Source organism: Nicotiana tabacum, chromosome 19 (assembly GCF_000715075.1).
Source record: "Nicotiana tabacum cultivar K326 chromosome 19, ASM71507v2, whole genome shotgun sequence".
Classification (NCBI taxonomy): Eukaryota; Viridiplantae; Streptophyta; class Magnoliopsida; order Solanales; family Solanaceae; genus Nicotiana; species Nicotiana tabacum.
This window is the reverse complement of record NC_134098.1, coordinates 124,844,314-124,861,968: the sequence shown is the minus strand read 5'-3', so window position 1 is coordinate 124,861,968 and position 17,655 is coordinate 124,844,314. Positions and strand designations below refer to the sequence as shown.

At 39.2% G+C, this 17,655-nt stretch overlaps 2 protein-coding genes across 3 annotated transcripts; one reads left to right on the top strand and one right to left on the bottom strand.

The window, feature by feature from the left end:
- The first annotated feature begins 5,706 nt into the window (after positions 1 to 5,706).
- On the top strand, positions 5,707 to 11,524 carry LOC107763938 (disease resistance protein RPV1). 2 transcript variants are annotated; one of them, XM_016582448.2, is made up of 6 exons: positions 5,707 to 6,296; positions 7,117 to 8,218; positions 8,810 to 9,244; positions 9,333 to 10,280; positions 10,347 to 10,403; positions 10,667 to 11,524. In XM_016582448.2, exons 1-6 carry the CDS (start codon positions 5,818 to 5,820, stop codon positions 11,390 to 11,392), a joined length of 3,747 nt encoding a protein of 1,248 aa, XP_016437934.2. In that variant the 5' UTR covers positions 5,707 to 5,817; the 3' UTR covers positions 11,393 to 11,524. The 2 variants fall into 2 exon arrangements, with proteins under 2 accessions (XP_016437934.2, XP_016437935.2); XM_016582449.2 differs by lacking the exon at positions 10,347 to 10,403 and having other exon boundaries at positions 5,708 to 6,296.
- A 777-nt stretch (positions 11,525 to 12,301) lies between these two features.
- Positions 12,302 to 16,087, bottom strand: LOC107763939 (nucleolar protein 56-like). The gene is made up of 8 exons (XM_075238550.1): positions 15,767 to 16,087; positions 14,857 to 15,071; positions 14,432 to 14,589; positions 14,087 to 14,274; positions 13,758 to 14,010; positions 13,440 to 13,588; positions 13,215 to 13,349; positions 12,302 to 12,832 (listed from the first exon to the last, which is right to left on the bottom strand). The coding sequence occupies exons 1-8, from the start codon at positions 15,969 to 15,971 to the stop codon at positions 12,495 to 12,497; spliced, it is 1,641 nt and encodes a 546-aa protein (XP_075094651.1). The 5' UTR covers positions 15,972 to 16,087; the 3' UTR covers positions 12,302 to 12,494.
- Positions 16,088 to 17,655: the final 1,568 nt, after the last annotated feature.

The window sequence follows — 17,655 nt, the reverse complement described above, 5'->3', positions numbered from 1 at the left end:
GCTGCCTCGACACTGCGGCAAGCCCGAGAGGATGAGCGCTTAGGACACAACCCTACTTATGTGTCGCCAGAGCAGTACCATCGAGGTAGGGCTGTCCCACGAGGTAGGGTTGTCCCACGAGGCAGGGCTGTCCCATGGGGTCGTGGGGGCCGGCGAGGAGGTGATCCCCAGCAAAGGGGGTGTTGAGGATGTTGGAGCTGATCAATCGGGTGACCTCCATGAGCCAGACTACCATCACAGCAGCATGCCATCATACATCCTTCACCTTCAGCTCACTCCAGGGACTTCGCAGGTGACCCCGTCAGATCCATTGTTGATCACGAGCACGAGCATTACACGAGAGGATTGAGATCAGTACTTTCCAGGACCATCGACCGGTACTGATGATCGGCCGACCCGAGATGTGGATAGTGGGCGCCGGCTGAGTTATGGCTCATCATCGAGGGGTGCTGGGGATCTTTCACAGGCACAGGTATGTTTGTATTACTATTAAATTTAAATTTGTTTTTATCTCACTAATTAGCCATAAATATCTTTATGTTTTTCTTATTAAGGCTTCATCCTCGCCCGTCACGGAGGCCACTTTGTGCGATCTGACCTGGCTGCGACGGATGATTATATTGAGGAGCCCGACTAGACCATGGTAAGACAATTTAAATTTTTATGACTTAACACATACATTACTAATATATATTTTCATAGACTGAGCTGACTTATTCTTCTATAGGTTACTGCTGGACCGACGGCCCCTTCTACCGAGCCTGCCATCACTATTGACGATCATGCTGCAACGCATCCTACGATAAAGAGGCGACTTGATGAGGATGATCCTGATAGCATAGCCGGGCGGGATGGGATGCGCCTCAGGCCATCCGCTGCATTGAAGCACACAGGCTATGGGATCCATTGATTTTTCTTTTGTATTTTATGTAAATATTATTTTATGTAAATAATAGCAACAATTTTTATTGTTTACATTATATGCGCATTATGTTTTTATTTTTCCGGTTCTTCGTTATTTTAATACTACAATACAAACACAAACATAGCAACTTAACATAATTTAAATCAGTACAACTAACGAAAATACATGACACGGAAAGCATAAAGATAAAATACTACACTCAACACATACATGTCATTGTTTAGTCACTACCGCCTAGTATTCTCTGCTCCAACCACTTTAATTTCTCTTCCAGCCTATTTTTGTCTTCTTCCGCCTCTTTTAGTTTCTCCTGCAATGCCGCAATTTCTCATTTCATTTCAGACTCACGGCGTTGGTATTCACAGTTCATATCCCAAATATACTGCAAAGATTGTTTGTAGCATTTCTACTTAATGGGTTCATCAAGCCATACCTCAAAATTACAATAATTTTCGTCATTGCCTCCAAACCTGTTTACACACATCTAGTATCTGCGCCCAACATGACCATCGGACCAACAATCCTTCACCATACAACGTTTTTCACAATAGCACATTGGTACATAATTGCGTCCAGACATTTGTTAATGCAAAAAAAATCCCTGCTTTTATGGAAAGTTTTGCTATTTGTTTTGGTTAAGCGCAGATAATAAATAAAATGCACTAGTTATTTATAGGCAAGGCAATACACATAACGTATTATTTAATGGCGCTATGTTTCGCGTGTTAAAGATTCTTTCGGATACAATACAGCTTTTGCAGGCGGGCAGCTTTTCAGGTCGACAAGACAACACACATAACGTAGTATTTAACCGCGCTATGCTTCGCGTGTTAAAGATTCTTTCGGGTACAATACAGCTTTTGCAGGCGGGCAGCTTTTCAGGTCGACAAGACAACACACATAATGTAGTATTTAACCGTGCTATCCTATATATATATATATATATATATATATATATATATATATATATATATATATATATATATATATATATATATATATATATATATATATATATATATATATATATATATATATATATATATATATATATATATATATATATATATATATATATATATATATATATATATATACACAGTAGTTTTCTAATAATTTTAGATTGAAATTCGAAAGTCTAATAATTTTAGATTGAAATTCGAAAGTCAACGTAATAAGTTTGATTTTTTAATCTAATACTATTTTTGATAACATGAACGGGAGGGAGAAATTCATTAATTTACTTCACTGATAATGTTAAATATCAATAAAATTTAACAACAATGGAAACATAATTTTATTTGATACATTTTGCAACATAAACAAGTACATACACTTATTACAACCACATTACGGAAATAAAACACTACGTGTAGCCTTGATAGTTGGGCACATTAGATAAACTTCTACCAGGAGCTGGATTACCACAGCCACCCAAACCAGTTGAAGGACATTTTCGACTGTCGTGTCCTATTTGCGAGCATATACCACATTTGCGTACATAAACGGTATCACCAACATCCATTTGGTTCTGTATACGCGTTCGTTTTTGCACTTGTCGCTAACGCAAAAACTCCTTGTTACACACCATTTTAAATGGTTCCGGTGGCCAATAATGCTTGGCACCCACTGGCTGCAACTGCCCACTATAGGTGTTTAAGTATGTAGCAATACTATATTATTTATCAATGTAGTTGGTTGGCCCTAAACCTGTATGTTAAAAGCACTTGATGGCATGTGAGCACGGCATGTGGTAGATGGATCATTTCCCACAAGAGCATAACCTTCTAGATTCATTTATGGTGTGTACATTATTCCCCCGGTTTTGATGGATAGCGGTGCAAACTTCAAAAATATTTCGGTCGTGATCATACTCTAAAAATGAATGCCAATGTGCTCGCCGTCTGTATTTCTCAAATCTTTTCATTAGTAGTGGCATAAATTCAACACCCATTTCCATCAATGACGTTACAGCTGCAGCCCTTTTAACAAACCTCTACACCATCCGCTTGAATGACATTCGCACCATGGCAGTGACAGGCAATCCTCGTGCAGACTTCAATAACCCGTTGAAATACTCTGACACATTTGTAGTCAGAATTCCCCATCTTCTGCCACCATCCGCATGCAAAGTCCACTTTTTAGGCTTATGTCGCATCAACCAACGATAGGCTGTCTCGTCTTCCTGCCTGATAGATTCCATGTGCCTCCGGAATTTATGTTCTTGGTGATCTGTTGCAGCCATCCACATTAAATCATGAAAATCTTTGTTGGGATGTGCCTTCAGGAAATTGGCCTTCAGGTGCCTCACACAGTAACGGTGGTAGGCATACGGTTCTTTCCATGCAGGAAAATTCTCTACAAAACTTATAATACCACCATGCCGATCAGATATTAGACAAATACTTGAACGTTGTTTGACAACGTGCTCTTTCAAGTGGTTCAAAAATAGTGTCCACGTCTCTTGGCTTTCATTGGCACAAATAGCAAAAGCTAAAGGAAATATACTTCCATTAGCATCTACTACAACGACGATCAACAGCTTAATATCATACGTTTCATAGACATGAGTGCAGTCTATGGATATTACCGGCCGGCAATGCAGAAAATTATCAATTGCTGGTTTAAATGCCCAGAACACGTATTTGAATATATATTCTGGTATTCCCGGACTCCGCTCAAGTTTCCATTCAACAACGGTCCTGGGGTTAAAGTATTGCAATGTGGCCATGTACTTGGGTAGAGCTGCAAATGACTTATCCCAGTTACCATAAACAATTTCAAATGCACGTTTGCACCGCTCGAGAAATGCCTTTCTTTTGGTAATAGTACAGCCATATTCCTGATGGACGGATGTAATGCACTTTTTGATCTTGTACCTTATGGACGCTTCAATGTGTGGAATCAGGACAAGAGAAATCAAGTCAACATCCAAGTTGAAGTGATTCCCACTGAATGTGTCAATTTCACAAGTGTGGGTGCCAATGTATTTACCCACTTTCCACATACCTGTTTTCTTCTTGCTCGCACGCAGCATCCAATGACAACCCGTGAACTATCTACGGCAAACAACCTTTTATACATCCGGAGTTGACTCCCATACCGTCATCTCACGACACTCTTTTACGCTGTACATTTTTGCCGCCCTGCTTAGGCGCGTTTTATCAGGAAAAAGCATGCCCTTTGCCAGCACCATTGGTCTAGACTCATCCCACATTATTGTCCGAATTTCATCAATATCCCTTGTGAGGGCATCCACATCCAGCATACTTGGCAAATGATCAAGGTAGGGAATCTCCCTTGAATGAAACGGCACTTGGGACTCGTACACTCTTGGTCTAATGGGGGTGGAGCATGCTCTCTAGTCAAATCAGGTCCAGCATTCTCTTCCTCCTCATCACCACCCTCATCAGGGAAGGGTGTGTCATCTCCGGACTCATCGGCATTGTTGTCATAATCACTGTTCTCTTCCTGACTCTGTGCATCTGCCAGATCCCGATTAAATATGTCGTCCTCAGGAAATTGAGTCAGGACAGGAGGTTCAGCTTGCTCTTTTTCACTGCACAAACAATAAAATAATGAGCTACTCAAATTGATAAATACTTTACATATAGCTATATCACTTCACTTACAAGTCGTAATGTGTTGACATCCCATGATGGACATTATCATGTTGGTGATAACTCCCGGATGGACCACCATGATCCAACACACCAGAACTACGCATATTCCAACTAGGCGTGGGTTCATAACTTGTAAAATTCATATCTGGCTGGTACCCCCTATGAAATATATGAGTGTTAATACAAATTCAATATAACAAAAATAAACATCGTAACACAAAGGAAAATTGAAGTTTACCACTCGTCTTGTGGATTATGTAAAGTATGAGAGAAATGATTTCCTCGCTCCTCATTCGCCCGTGGAGATAAGTTTAAATCAGGCTAAACTCTTTCAGCCGGAACCTGTTAGGCAAAAACTGCTCCAGAATAACCACCCGATGACTGATGGTTATCCCTGCTTTGCACAACCTCATTATTGCGAACGTCTTCAACCTTCACGTACATTCCCAACATTTTTATCAAAAGAAATTCTCGGTATTCATTCGGAGTCCTCAAAAAATAACTCAAAGTTTCATCATCCTCGATGTTAAACTCAACGTAACAAGCAACCCCTTGCGGAGTGACAGAATACGAATATCTTCCGGTTACTTTAAGGTTCACCGAACGTTTGCTCACACTCATTTTGTTACACAACAACGATACCAGTCTATCGTACTCCATTGTAAGTAGCAACTTAACATGACACTATGGAGATAAACTATAGCTCACTGAGTTATTCGCCACCACAACTTCACTCCCCCCTCCCCCCAATATAATGAAACCCTTACTTTTCGCTCTTCGGGCATTATGACAAAATACTTGAGAATTTAACAAGAAGAAAAAAATAACAGGAGTTGAGAATATTTCTGAATTGATTTTTACAAAATTCTTAACGCCTTTAAATAAGGCAATGCTCAATCCGAGGGGTCGAAGGACGCTATACCCATTTGAATTATTATTATCTCAGTTAAGCACAGAAGAGTTATTGATGGGCCCACAAAATATGTATAGCGCCGTTGACAATCTTGTTAAAGTTAGACCATAGCGTCTTTATAAAAAGCGTTATACTATAATTTGGTCACAATATTATTATTTTTTCACTCATTTCGGTAACCACGTTTAGGTTCCGGACCCCGACGACAATCCCAAAACAATAATCTGAAAGTCTTTGTTTTTATTATTTCTTGGGTAAAAACGTTGACTTTCCTTCTCCCTCCTTCTTTATGTAAACTTTAGCTGTGAATTTTGGTAGCCTGAAATCATCAATTCCAGTTTCTTGAGTTTTGCTCTATGGCCACTGAACTGAAGTCTCAAGTGTACTTGAGTTTCAAAGCGAAAGACACCGGCAAAATTTTTGCAGATCACCTCTATGAAGCTCTGGTGGGAGCAGGTTTTGTAACATTAAGAAGCTGTGGTGATGAAAATGAGGGAGGTGAAGATATCAAGTTCAATTTGCAAAAGGGTATTAAAGAATCTGGGGTTTCAGTTATAATCTTCTCAAATGATTACGTGTCCTCAAGTTGGTGTCTTGATGAGTTGGTAATGATCTTGGATTGTAAAAAGATAGCAAAACGTGCAGTTCTGCCCATATTTTACCACGTGGATCCTTCTGATGTTAGGAAACAGAAGGGAAGAATTGGAGAAGCATTTGATATGGACAAAGAACTGGGAGGGAATCAAGGTGAAAATGAGAGGGTCAGAAAATGGAGGGAAGCACTCAAAGAAGTTGCAGACTTGGGAGGAATGGTCTTACAAAACCAAGCTGATGGGTGAGTTCACTAACTTTAAATACACCTGTGACATTTTCTTGAGTATTAAACTAAATTATGAAGGGGAAGATGATTTACCTGATAGTCAGAATCTGTCAAAGATATGCCAATATAGTAGAAACTTAAACTGATAGAAACTTGGAGTGTCTGCTATGTTTGATATTTCAAGATCTGTCTCCAGACATCTACAGACTTGAAGCAATTATGCCTCTCAATCAAACACTAGAGTCCTGAACATTTCAATTGTTAACCAAGTAAATACTCCCCTTGTGAAATGGGAAAAGAAGAAGTGCCTCTAAACAAGATGGTACTTCAATGTACTCCCTCCGTTTCAATTTATGGAAACTCATTTGATTGGGCACAGAGTTTAAGAAAAGAGAGAAGACTTTTGAACTTGTGGTGTAAAATGAGGCACATATATTTTGTGTGGCTATAAATCATTGCATAAAGTCAAATTGTTTCCAAATAAGTAAAGTGGTCATTCTTTTTGGCACAGACTAAAAAGTAAATAGGTTCACATAAATTGAAACAAATGGAGTAAAAAGATACAGAAAAAAAGAAAGACCTTTTGGTTCCATTTTTTTCTTCACTTCCTTGTGGACAAAGGAGAAGCTCTAATCTTTATTAGACTTTTCCATACCATTATCTTAATTCTAATTGCTTAATATATTTTATCATAGTGCTTCGGGTAACAATTTATGTACACTCTATTAGGCCTCTGTGTTTCCATCATTCATGTAGCATGATTTGGTTCTCGATTCCAAAATCTTACAGAGTAACTTTTCTTTGGTTACTTTTCCATTTTGTTAAACAATTTCAGACACGAGTCCAAATTCATCCAGAAGATTCTTAAAGTGGTTGAGAATAAACTGAGCAGGCCAGTCCTGTATATTTGCCCTCATCTGATTGGAATAGAACGGCGTGTTGAAAAGATCAACTTGTGGCTAGAGGATGGATCTATTGATGTTGACACTCTTGTTATTTGTGGCATCGGTGGAATAGGCAAGACAACAATGGCAAAGTTTGTGTATAATTTGAACTTCAGTAAGTTTGATGGTAGCAGCTTTTTGTCCAACATTAGAGAAAATTCAACACACCGTAAAGGTTTAGTTACTCTTCAAAGGCAATTTCTTTCTGATATTTGCAAAAGAAAGAAGAAAGCTATGTTTTCCGTGGACGAGGGAATGACTGAGATGAGAGAGGCTGTACAGTGTAAAAGAATCCTTCTTGTTCTTGATGATGTAGATAATCGTGATCAAGTGGATGCTCTACTGGGAATGAAGGACTTGTTATATCCTGGTAGTAAAGTCATTGTGACAACTAGGAACAAGAGATTGCTTAGGCCTTTTGATGTGCATAAGATTTATGAGTTTGAAGCATTGAATAGAGATGAATCGGTTGAGCTCTTAAGTTGGCATGCATTTGGTCAAGATTGTCCTATTAAAGGTTTTGAAATGTGTTCAGAACAAGTAGCAATCCATTGTGGAGGACTTCCATTAGCACTTGAAGTTCTTGGTGCTACTTTGGCAGGAAGAAACATAGACATTTGGAAAAGTACAATACAGAAATTGGAAACAATTCCGAATCATCAAATTCTCAGGAAATTAACAATAAGTTACGAATCTCTTGAGGATGATCATGATAAGAATTTATTTCTCCACCTAGCTTGCTTTTTCATTGGGAAGGACAGAGATCTAGCAGTAACTATTCTCAATAGGTGCAACTTTTACACTGTAATTGGAATTGAGAATCTCATTGACAGAAATTTTATAAAAGTTGGTAAGTCTAACAGCTTGATTATGCATCAAATGATTCGAGATATGGGAAGAGACATTGTTCGCCAAGAATCACCACTGGAGCCTGGGAAACGCTCTAGACTATGGCGTTCAAAGGATTCCTTTAACGTCTTAATCCAGAACCGTGTAAGGAATGCTCTCTTATATGGCTCCTATAGTAGGGATTCAATGAAATTAAGTTGCTTTTCACTGATAGCTGATTCTTTGCTAAAATTATTGCTATGCGTGTTGATTCAGCAGTTAACGTAGTTCTCATTAAGTTTAATGAAATGGGTTGAAGATGAGGAGTACCTTTGGTTCACAGTTATATCTTCTTGAACCAGCAATATTTGTAAAATTTCATTTATTGAACTAATGATTTCTTATTCTTCCAAGAATATCTAAATCCGTCCTCTGGAGTCAAGTTCTCATTTCTAAGTATCCTTCACTTCTTTTTGGGCCTATAGTGAATGGTAGTGCAAAAATATTTGTTAAAGCAAAGTGAACATATGCTAGGTATTAAAAATCAAAAAGCTTGTCTGAATTTGTATAAACAACTACTTTATAAAAATAATCATGGTCTTTGAACCTGGTTAGAATATTAAAGTAATTATCTGAATGTATAGTTTGGGAAAAGTGCAAGCTGAAAAGACCTGTTTATGTTCATCATATTTTTTGCATCCCCTACTTAATGCCTACTTGCCTTTACTCATCATTTTCTTTCCTCTCTCTGAATAGGCCACTCAAACAATTCAAGGCATTATTCTTGACATGGATATGCTCAAGGAAAGTGACATAGTTAGCTCAAGCTTTTTCGCCAAGGATTTCAAGAAACACAAAATAAAAAACTTTCTCAACTATCCTAATCCTCAGAGAGTTCAATTCAAACAGAAAAGGTTTGTTTTTTTCCCATGGCATTTGTCAGATGCCAAAGAAGCCACAAATGAGCTGGTTCTGGGAACTGATGTATTTGCAAATATGCAAAAGTTAAAACTGCTCCAATTCGATCACGTTGAGCTTCAAGGATCTTTTGATGTTTTTCCTAAGAGATTAAGATGGTTGCGCTGGTCTGAGCTGCAACTTGAGTGCATGCCAATTGATTTTCCTCTGGAGAGCCTTGTAGTGATTGAATTACACCGTAGCAGCTTGAGGAGGATTTGGCATGGAGTCAAGGTGTGTTATAATGTGCTTCATTCTTTAAGCTTTAGCAGAAACTTAGTTTTGTCTAACTCGGTTTTCATTTCTATCTTTGGTCATTCAGTTCCTTAAAGATCTGAAGATTTTCGATCTCAGCCATTCCTACGAGCTTCTAAGAACACCTGATTTTTCAGGACTCCCCAATCTTGAAAAGTTGATCCTTCGATATTGTACAAGCTTGATTGAGCTTCATGAGACCATCGGGTGTCTAGAATCACTTATTCTTTTGAATCTCAAAAATTGCAAAAATCTCCAGAGACTTCCAGATAGCATTTGCATGCTAAAATGTCTGGTGACACTAAATATCTCTGGTTGCTTGAATCTTGAATATGTGCCGATGGATCTAGATAAAATGGATTCACTGAGAGAGCTTTATGCTGATGAAATTGCAGTTCACCAAATGATTTCTACTCCAGAAGAGGTCCAACCGTGGTATGGATTTCTGCGGTCCTGGATGCTGAAGGGGAAAATATGTCCTAAAGTTTCACATATTAGTTTACCTAATTCCTTGGTTACTCTGAGTCTTGCTAACTGTAATCTATCCAATGATGCTTTTCCAGTTGCTTTCAGTAGCCTCTCCTTATTGCAAAACTTAGATTTGAGCGAAAATCCAATTTGCTGCCTACCAAAGGGCATAATTTATCTCACCGGTCTTCAGAAGCTTGAAGTGGAAGGCTGTGAAAAGCTCAGATCGCTCGTAGGGCTTCCCAATGTAGAACATCTCAATGTTACTAATTGCTGGTCGTTAGAGAAAATATCATATCAATCAAGATCATCTAGACTGAAGGATTTACTTGTGTCGAATTGTGCTAAATTAGTTGAAATAGATGGAAATTTCAAGTTAGAGCCCTTAAGAAATACTGAGGCAGAGATGCTTTGCAAGTTGGGCTTGTCGAACTTAGCTTCTATGGATAATGTCATGATCAATCTTACATCTAATATCCTGAGTTACTACCGAATACATGGTAAAGGATGGACTCCAACAAGGAAGACAAAGAAAGTTGTTCTTCAGGTATGTCTTGCTCGTTCTTTCATTGTTTCAGTTTTGTGAATATTAAGCTTCAGATTTTGCTAACAGGGGAGCCTTGGCATAACGGGTTCAAGCCGTGGAAATAACTTCTTGCAGAAATGCAGGGTAAGGCTGCGTACAATAGACCCTTGTGATCCGACCCTTCCTCGAACCCTGCGCATAGCGGAAGCTTAGTGGACCAGGCTGCCCTTCTTTTTTTCTTTTTTTTTTAAGCTTCAGATTTTGCTTACAGTTTCTTGGTTGATAAATATTCTTTCTTTGCTTTAGTGACTAAATTAGCTATCAGGATAACGGGGCTTGCTGCAAGACACACCTTGAATATTTACACAGACAAGAACAATTAAAAGTTCATCTATTACTTTTTGCAGGTACTGTACCAACCAGGTGTCTTTAGCACTTTTCTGCCAGGTGAACATGTACCTTCTTGGTTCAGCTCAAAATACACAAAAGAATCACATACATCCTTCAAAGTGCCTACTTGTACTTCCACGATTGAAGGCTTGAGTTTTTGCATTGTGTACAAGCGTTCCGTATTTGGTCTAAGTGCTCATCGTCCCCCGCGCCTAACTCCGCCTTCAAGAATAGCTCCTCTTGCCATGCACAAAGCTCAAAGAGGACCCATTCGGTATCGGCCAGTGGAAAATAAACCATATGAATCAACCTTTGACTGCCCGTGCATTACTGTTAATAACTTAACTCGGAGTGTGAAATGGTCTTACCAGCCCTTGTTCTATGGAGTTCCGGAAGGGAAAGAAGGAATGATGTGGTTAAGCCATTGGAAACTTGAGAATCAGTTGGGCAGTGATGATATACTGGAGATCACAGTTACCTCAGGAGATGGAATCAGAATTGTGGAGTTTGGGCTCAAAATTCTGCATGTTGAAGGGCCAAATGTGCAAATAGGAGAACCAAGTTGTGAAGATGCAAGGGGAGAGAAAGATATTGTCAATCCATTTTGGGATGTTGTTTTAAAAGATGCTAGTTCAAAGAATACTTGTTCTGTTCGGCTTCCTCCTACATATCGTCCCCTACGTGTTGCTCGTGAGCCATTTCTGGAGAAGGCGCTGAAAAGAAATATGTCAGACTATAACTAGGAAACTTATCAAGCAGCAATTACATTTAATGTATGCCACCCTCAAAATACATTTCAGAATAACAGATATGTCTGTCTCTAGCTATTATGATTTTGAGTGTTAAATTTGAAGGCTTTTAGTTGGACTTTTCTAGCATATTTATCTTATCAGGTTTTAAAGCTTGACCTCAATGTCTATCCAATTCAAAAACTTAAGGCAATGAGTAGAGTAGCTTATTGCGAGCGATTCAGCTAAACTGACTATAAGTAAAGATGGAGGAGAAGCGCATGCGCCTTCCAATTGATATCATCTTCAATATACTTGTATCTACAAATCTTGGAACTTTGTCAACAAATCCCCTGATCTCATGGAGCCATTACTGTCAGCTAAACATTAACGTCTCTTTGTTTTAACCAAGAACTTCTCCATACATTATGATCTTACATTTTTTGAGCTTTGGGGTCCAATTTCACTTCAATCTTATGCCTGTAATGGATTGTTGTGTACAAAGAGGGACTCAACTTGGTTGGGCAGTATACCTGCGGCAGCCATGTGTTTGAAAGATCAAGACCATTAGACATTGTAAACAAAAGTCATCAGTTTAGCCATATACGTACGGGTCAGATTTGCTGAAACTTCTAATGATTATAAGGATTCCGCAATAAACACAAAAACAAGAAGAAAAACAGGGTTGTTTTTGTGGCGGCCCTGCCCTAGAAGTATACTGTAGCATGAAGTTTAAGGATACAGATTTATTCTTTATTCATGATTTTCATCTGTTTCAAAAGACCTAACTAAAAACAAAAAACAATTCAGCAAGATTGATTTCACAATAACTTAATTTTTTTATCATGATTTTATGTATTAAAAAAGATCTAAACAAGAACCGATACAATAAATAAATCCAAGTGAACCAACCTCACATCAAAGGAAAGCAATCACTAAGGCCAATCTGTTAATAATAGAGAAGATGAGCGTTTCATACAATGGCTCTCTCTAGCAATAACTTGGTTCAGGAACAAAACTACTAGATGGCACAAATACCTAGGATTACAAAAAGAGGTCGAGGGCGGGGCATACAGGCAAGGTGAGGAAGACAGACAAAATAAGAAGTATTGTATCTTTATTCATCATCTTGGACTTTGGACTTCTTTTTCTTCTTTTTAACTTCGCTTGCAGCTTGGAGTTCCTCTCCATTTTCCTCCTTACTCTTCTTTTTCTTTTTCTTCTTTGCTGTTCCATCCTCAGGCACACCATTGGTCTGATCCTCTTCATGCTCTGGCTCCTGTTCTGTTTTCCGCTTCTTCTTCTTCTTTTCAGACTTTGGTTCTTCAGAGGCATCACCATTTGTGACAAGTGGCTTATCCTCGATCATGGGTTGAGCATATTCCACCACCTCAACTTTGGATTTCTTTTTCTTGCTTTTCTTTGTTGAAGGCTCATCAACATCCATTTCTGTATCTGCAGCACAGCAATGTGTTATACACAACCTCAATGCAGAAGCAAAAACAAGGACATCCAGCAAAATTCTAGGAATGAGTTCGAACATGTTCAGCCAATAAGCAAAAGCGTATTTAGTCTATACGTAGTCATGCATGCAGATAAAGTCTTGAGTAGCATTTACTGAACAAGTACCACGGCAGCATGATACAACGTTTAAAACTTTCATCATATTGCCAACAAATTGTCAAGAATGTGCACCATGCAGGTACACTTTGTACCAATTCCATTGGTTTGAACAACACAAGTCTATATCTTCGCCTCAAAGCTTAGGAAATTTAGAATGTACGGTATACAGATGGTAACTCATTAGGATGAATAGCTCCATTCGCCCACAACTCACCTTTGCCTTCGACTGTTTCAATAGCAGATTTCATCACATCTATGTTTTTCCGTGGTGCAACCCCCTTGTCATAAAAGTCTAGACGCTCCTCAACTTGTTCACGGAGTTTCTCTCCAAAAGTAGTAGTACTCGTATCTGTAGATAAAACATGAGAAGTTCATCTTGCACGAAAAAGAAAACCCATCAAGTAATGAATGATGAATTGTTTGCTGGAACAAGGCTGACCTAAGAAACAGTCTAGGCGAGAAGCAATCGAACATTTGTTTGCAAGATAACGAGCCATTCGACCTTTGTTACGAGCAGATGCACGGCCGATGAAGGAAGAATGGAATATGAGTCCATATTTTGGTGTATTTCCCTTGGTTTTCAAGGCCCTGAAACAAAATGATAGGAATCAACACTCAGAATATGATTAGACAAAATGTTGGGATTATATAAGCTGAATAAAATAAACCAAATAGGCTCAGCACCACAACCCACCTGCAAAACCTGATATATGAGACGATGAGCAAGTGCAAACTAGAATTAACAAGAGTAGATTACCTAAAGAGTGCCTTCTCAGCACCAAGGATCTGAAGGGTAGAAGAAGGGCACTTTGCCAAATTTGTAAGACTACCAGCATGAGAAATTAAACGAGCACCAACAACTTCACCAATCAGAGCAGCCAAATTCGGTGCTATGTCATGCATTTTAGCAACGAGATAATCATAAAGATTCTTCCTGTATTCGACAAGGTCCATTACCCTCTGTGCAAACATCTTGACATTAATCAAGTCAACTGGCGACAAATCCTGGCCTGGAAATTAGAGCAAAAGAAGTTAACAGAAGGAATAAGCACCATTTCCATGACTTGAGAAATGATAATATCATACCCATGGATGCTTTTGCAGCTTCTACGATTTCTTTTGCTTTATCTTCATCTCCAACGATTTCTGTTAAGTCTGGAATTTTGTCTTCAGACAATTGGGATTTGTCATCAACAAATTTTGCTACTTTGGCATATAGATAATTGTCATTGACAATCTTCACCAACTCTGGGAAATGCCAAGAGTACCATTCTCTGCATCAACAAGTATTTGACGGAAAAATAATTCAGAGACTACAAACCAAGGATAAAAAAGGTGACTATACATAAGTGCCAAATTGATTATACTATGGGTGTATCATGTTAAAACTGACAGCACACAAAGTGGAGATAAGACAAAGAAGAAACGAACCTGACTCGCATGGCAAAGGTATTAATATCTTTATCAAGAGTATCAAGTAGGACAATTGCCTGAGTAACCATATTGTCAACACGATTAACATTGAACTTGACCTTTGCTCTGCTGTAACTGTGACTCAGACCAAGTTGGGCTTTCTCCAGATCTCCAGGCTACGAGAAAAGGTGCAAAAGAATAAGTAAAAGTCACCTATATGAAGTTTCTCAAATTTCATCAGGCTCATGTATCTGTTCCTTTATTTTTATTTTTATTTTGAACAGGCTCAAGTGTCTGTCCTTTTATTTTTATTCCAAAACAAAGGCCAAAATATCCATCGAAGACCCAAACCACTTGAACAGATGAGAGGAAAAAATTAGGGATACTTGATAGTGGACTATGGCAAGGATAAACTCCTTGGTAAACGAAGGAAGTAAACAAACCTTTAGGTTTTCAATGAACTTCTCAAAATGCAAGCGCACTCCACGCAGAAGCTCAAGAATAAACTCATTACTTTGGCAGGGTATCTTAGTTACTTCATGGATATGAGACCCAAGCTTAGGTTCCGCCAATCCTAGACTGAACTTAGCCTTCTTACCCTCCTTGACTTTTGGGAGACTTCGCTCCAAGAAGTTCCTTAGCTCCTCAGTCATTTGCCCTGAAATCCCAATTCCAAAAATCCAGTCAGACCAAATAAACAAAAGAACAAAACTGAGGGGGGAAATGAAAAAGAAAGTGTCAAATAACTCGGCGTGACAGGCCATTAAGCACCCACATTTCTCATCATTTTAACACTATTAAGTTGCTTAAAAACAACTAACGGTAACATCACTAGTGAATGCAGATTTAAGACCTGGAAAATAAAGAAGGTTTAATTCTACAAGCAGTAGAACCACACTACTAGTGTGAATTCTACATATTGCACATGTATAAAACTTAAATCACATCCAATTGTAATCTTATAAATTTTTGAATTTCGGACATGGGGCTTTTTTGGAGCATAAAGGCTTAGCTAATGCAACAAATAAAAAGAAGTAATTGAGAATAACCTGCAATACATCAAAAGCACTATAGTTTGACCCCGTGAAAATCTTGGAACACCAAAAAACAGAAAGTTCTACTTCAAAGAAACCACAATTAAAAAATATCTCTTTTTTAATATGAGACTTTAGTCACCATGCAACACAATCACAATGTCACTACCTCAGCCAAAACTCAAACAAACTGAAAACCCCATTAAATGAAAGAAGCTAAAACCACACATGCAGACACCCAAAACGTGACTGTACATAAAATTTATACAAGAGAACAAAATTAACAAATTCTATCTGCAAAAATTTTACAGTTGTTGACCTTCAGAAACAGCGTTGCATTGATTGAGGGCGTCAAGGGCTGACTCAAAAGGGTTAAAAGCTTCGATCTTTACGACCTTTCCGAACCGATTGAGATCAGTGATGGAGTTGCGAACCGCCTCCGTGTTCTGCCCAATTTCATCAATTCCATGAGCCAAGAACAGCGCGTACCCAGACGCCGACTCGTACAGTAGATACAGCGTCATGTACAAGTTGCTTGAGGTTGAACTTCTCTCTTGGTCTCAGCCCCTGTTTTTGTATGTAACTCCAAATGTTTATATTATATGGGAACTGGGATAGTGGAGTGTGCACAACTAGGGTTAGGGTTTATAAGAGGTTTATAGTGGTTTTATTAAGCGGGGAGAAAAAGGGAAAGATAGGGTTTGGGCTGCATTTGGTAGGCCCATTCTCGGGATTGGATATAAATTGGGCCATTTGATGTTAGACGGATTGGGCTCAACTAACAGTATGGTAATGAAAATTTTGCCTTTGTTCCTATAGCAAAGGTTGATACCTTATTTATTATAAATAAATACCCGTTTAAAAATTTATCTCCTATAGCTACTTTTTAATTTTTAAAGCAAAATATCTATTTATGTCTACTTCCTACATTTAAGCCATTAAATACTATGTGTATTATTTTTCTCTCTCCCTCTCTCCTCCTTTCTCTTTCCTCTTTCTTCTCTTTTTCCCCTGGTTTTTTCCTCCCATGCTTTTAGAAACCCTAGTTGGGGCTGTATTTCGCCAACGACAGATCCGGTCGGCGACCACTTCCCCCCTTCCTTGTTGTGTCACCCCTAACCCCTTCCTCCGGCCGGCGTTTTCTTTCACACAATTGTGTTACACATTCTAGATTTTTCTTAGATTTTGCATTGATTGTTCATATTTGCCTTGTGAGATCTGAAGAAGTTCTGTCTCTAGTTTTCGTTTGATCCTTTAAATTGGTGCTTCTTCAACAAATGTCTTCATTTAACCGCGGCGAAGCCCCACATGGCGGCGGCCTGGATATCGGTGGATTGGGGACGGAGTGTAACGACCCGGACGGTCGTTTCGGGAGTTATAGCCCTGTTTTTCCCATTTCTACTTCTTTTGTGTTATTCAGCTATATTATGTTATATCGGGTTAGTTGGTTCGGGTCCAGGAGGAACTCAAAGTGAAATGAGACACTTAGTCTCATAATTGAAAAATTGAGTTCGAAAAGTGGACCGGATATGGACCTATGTGTAAACGATCTCGAATTCGAATTCTGATAATTTCAATAGCTCTGTATGGTGATTTTGGACTTAGAAGCGTATCCGTAATATTATTTGGAAGTCCGTATGGTGAGGATTCGTGCTACCGGTCAGGAGGGCCAGCTACCAGTACCACCATCCAGGGCTGCGAGAGGCCGAGGCCATGGTAGAGGCCGTGGTAGGGGCAGAGGTGCAACCCATACAGCAGCTGGGGCAGTACCTGCAGATCCACCAGTTGTCCCAGATTAGGACCAAGTTCCAGTTGTTGATGCACCAGCTCAGGCATCACTTGTGCCTATTGTGATTCTAGGCCTTCAGGAGGCCCTAGCTCAGATTCTGACAGCGTGTACTGGCCTTGCTCAGGCGGTCTCTATTTCGACGGCCGCAGCCACTTCTCAGGCCAGGGGAGGCACTCAGACTCTCATCGCTCGCACACCCTAGCAGATTATTCAGGGACTTCAGACACCAGAGCTACCACCAGCCCAACCGATTGTTATTGCTCAGGATTATGTGATTCCTGCTATGCCTGAGGATGATCAGCATAGGTTGGAGAGGTTTGGGAGACTTCAGCCACCACCTTTCAGTGGCACAGAGAGAGAGGATGCTCAGGACTTTTTGGACAGGTGTCAGAGGATACTCCGTACTGCTGGTATTCTGG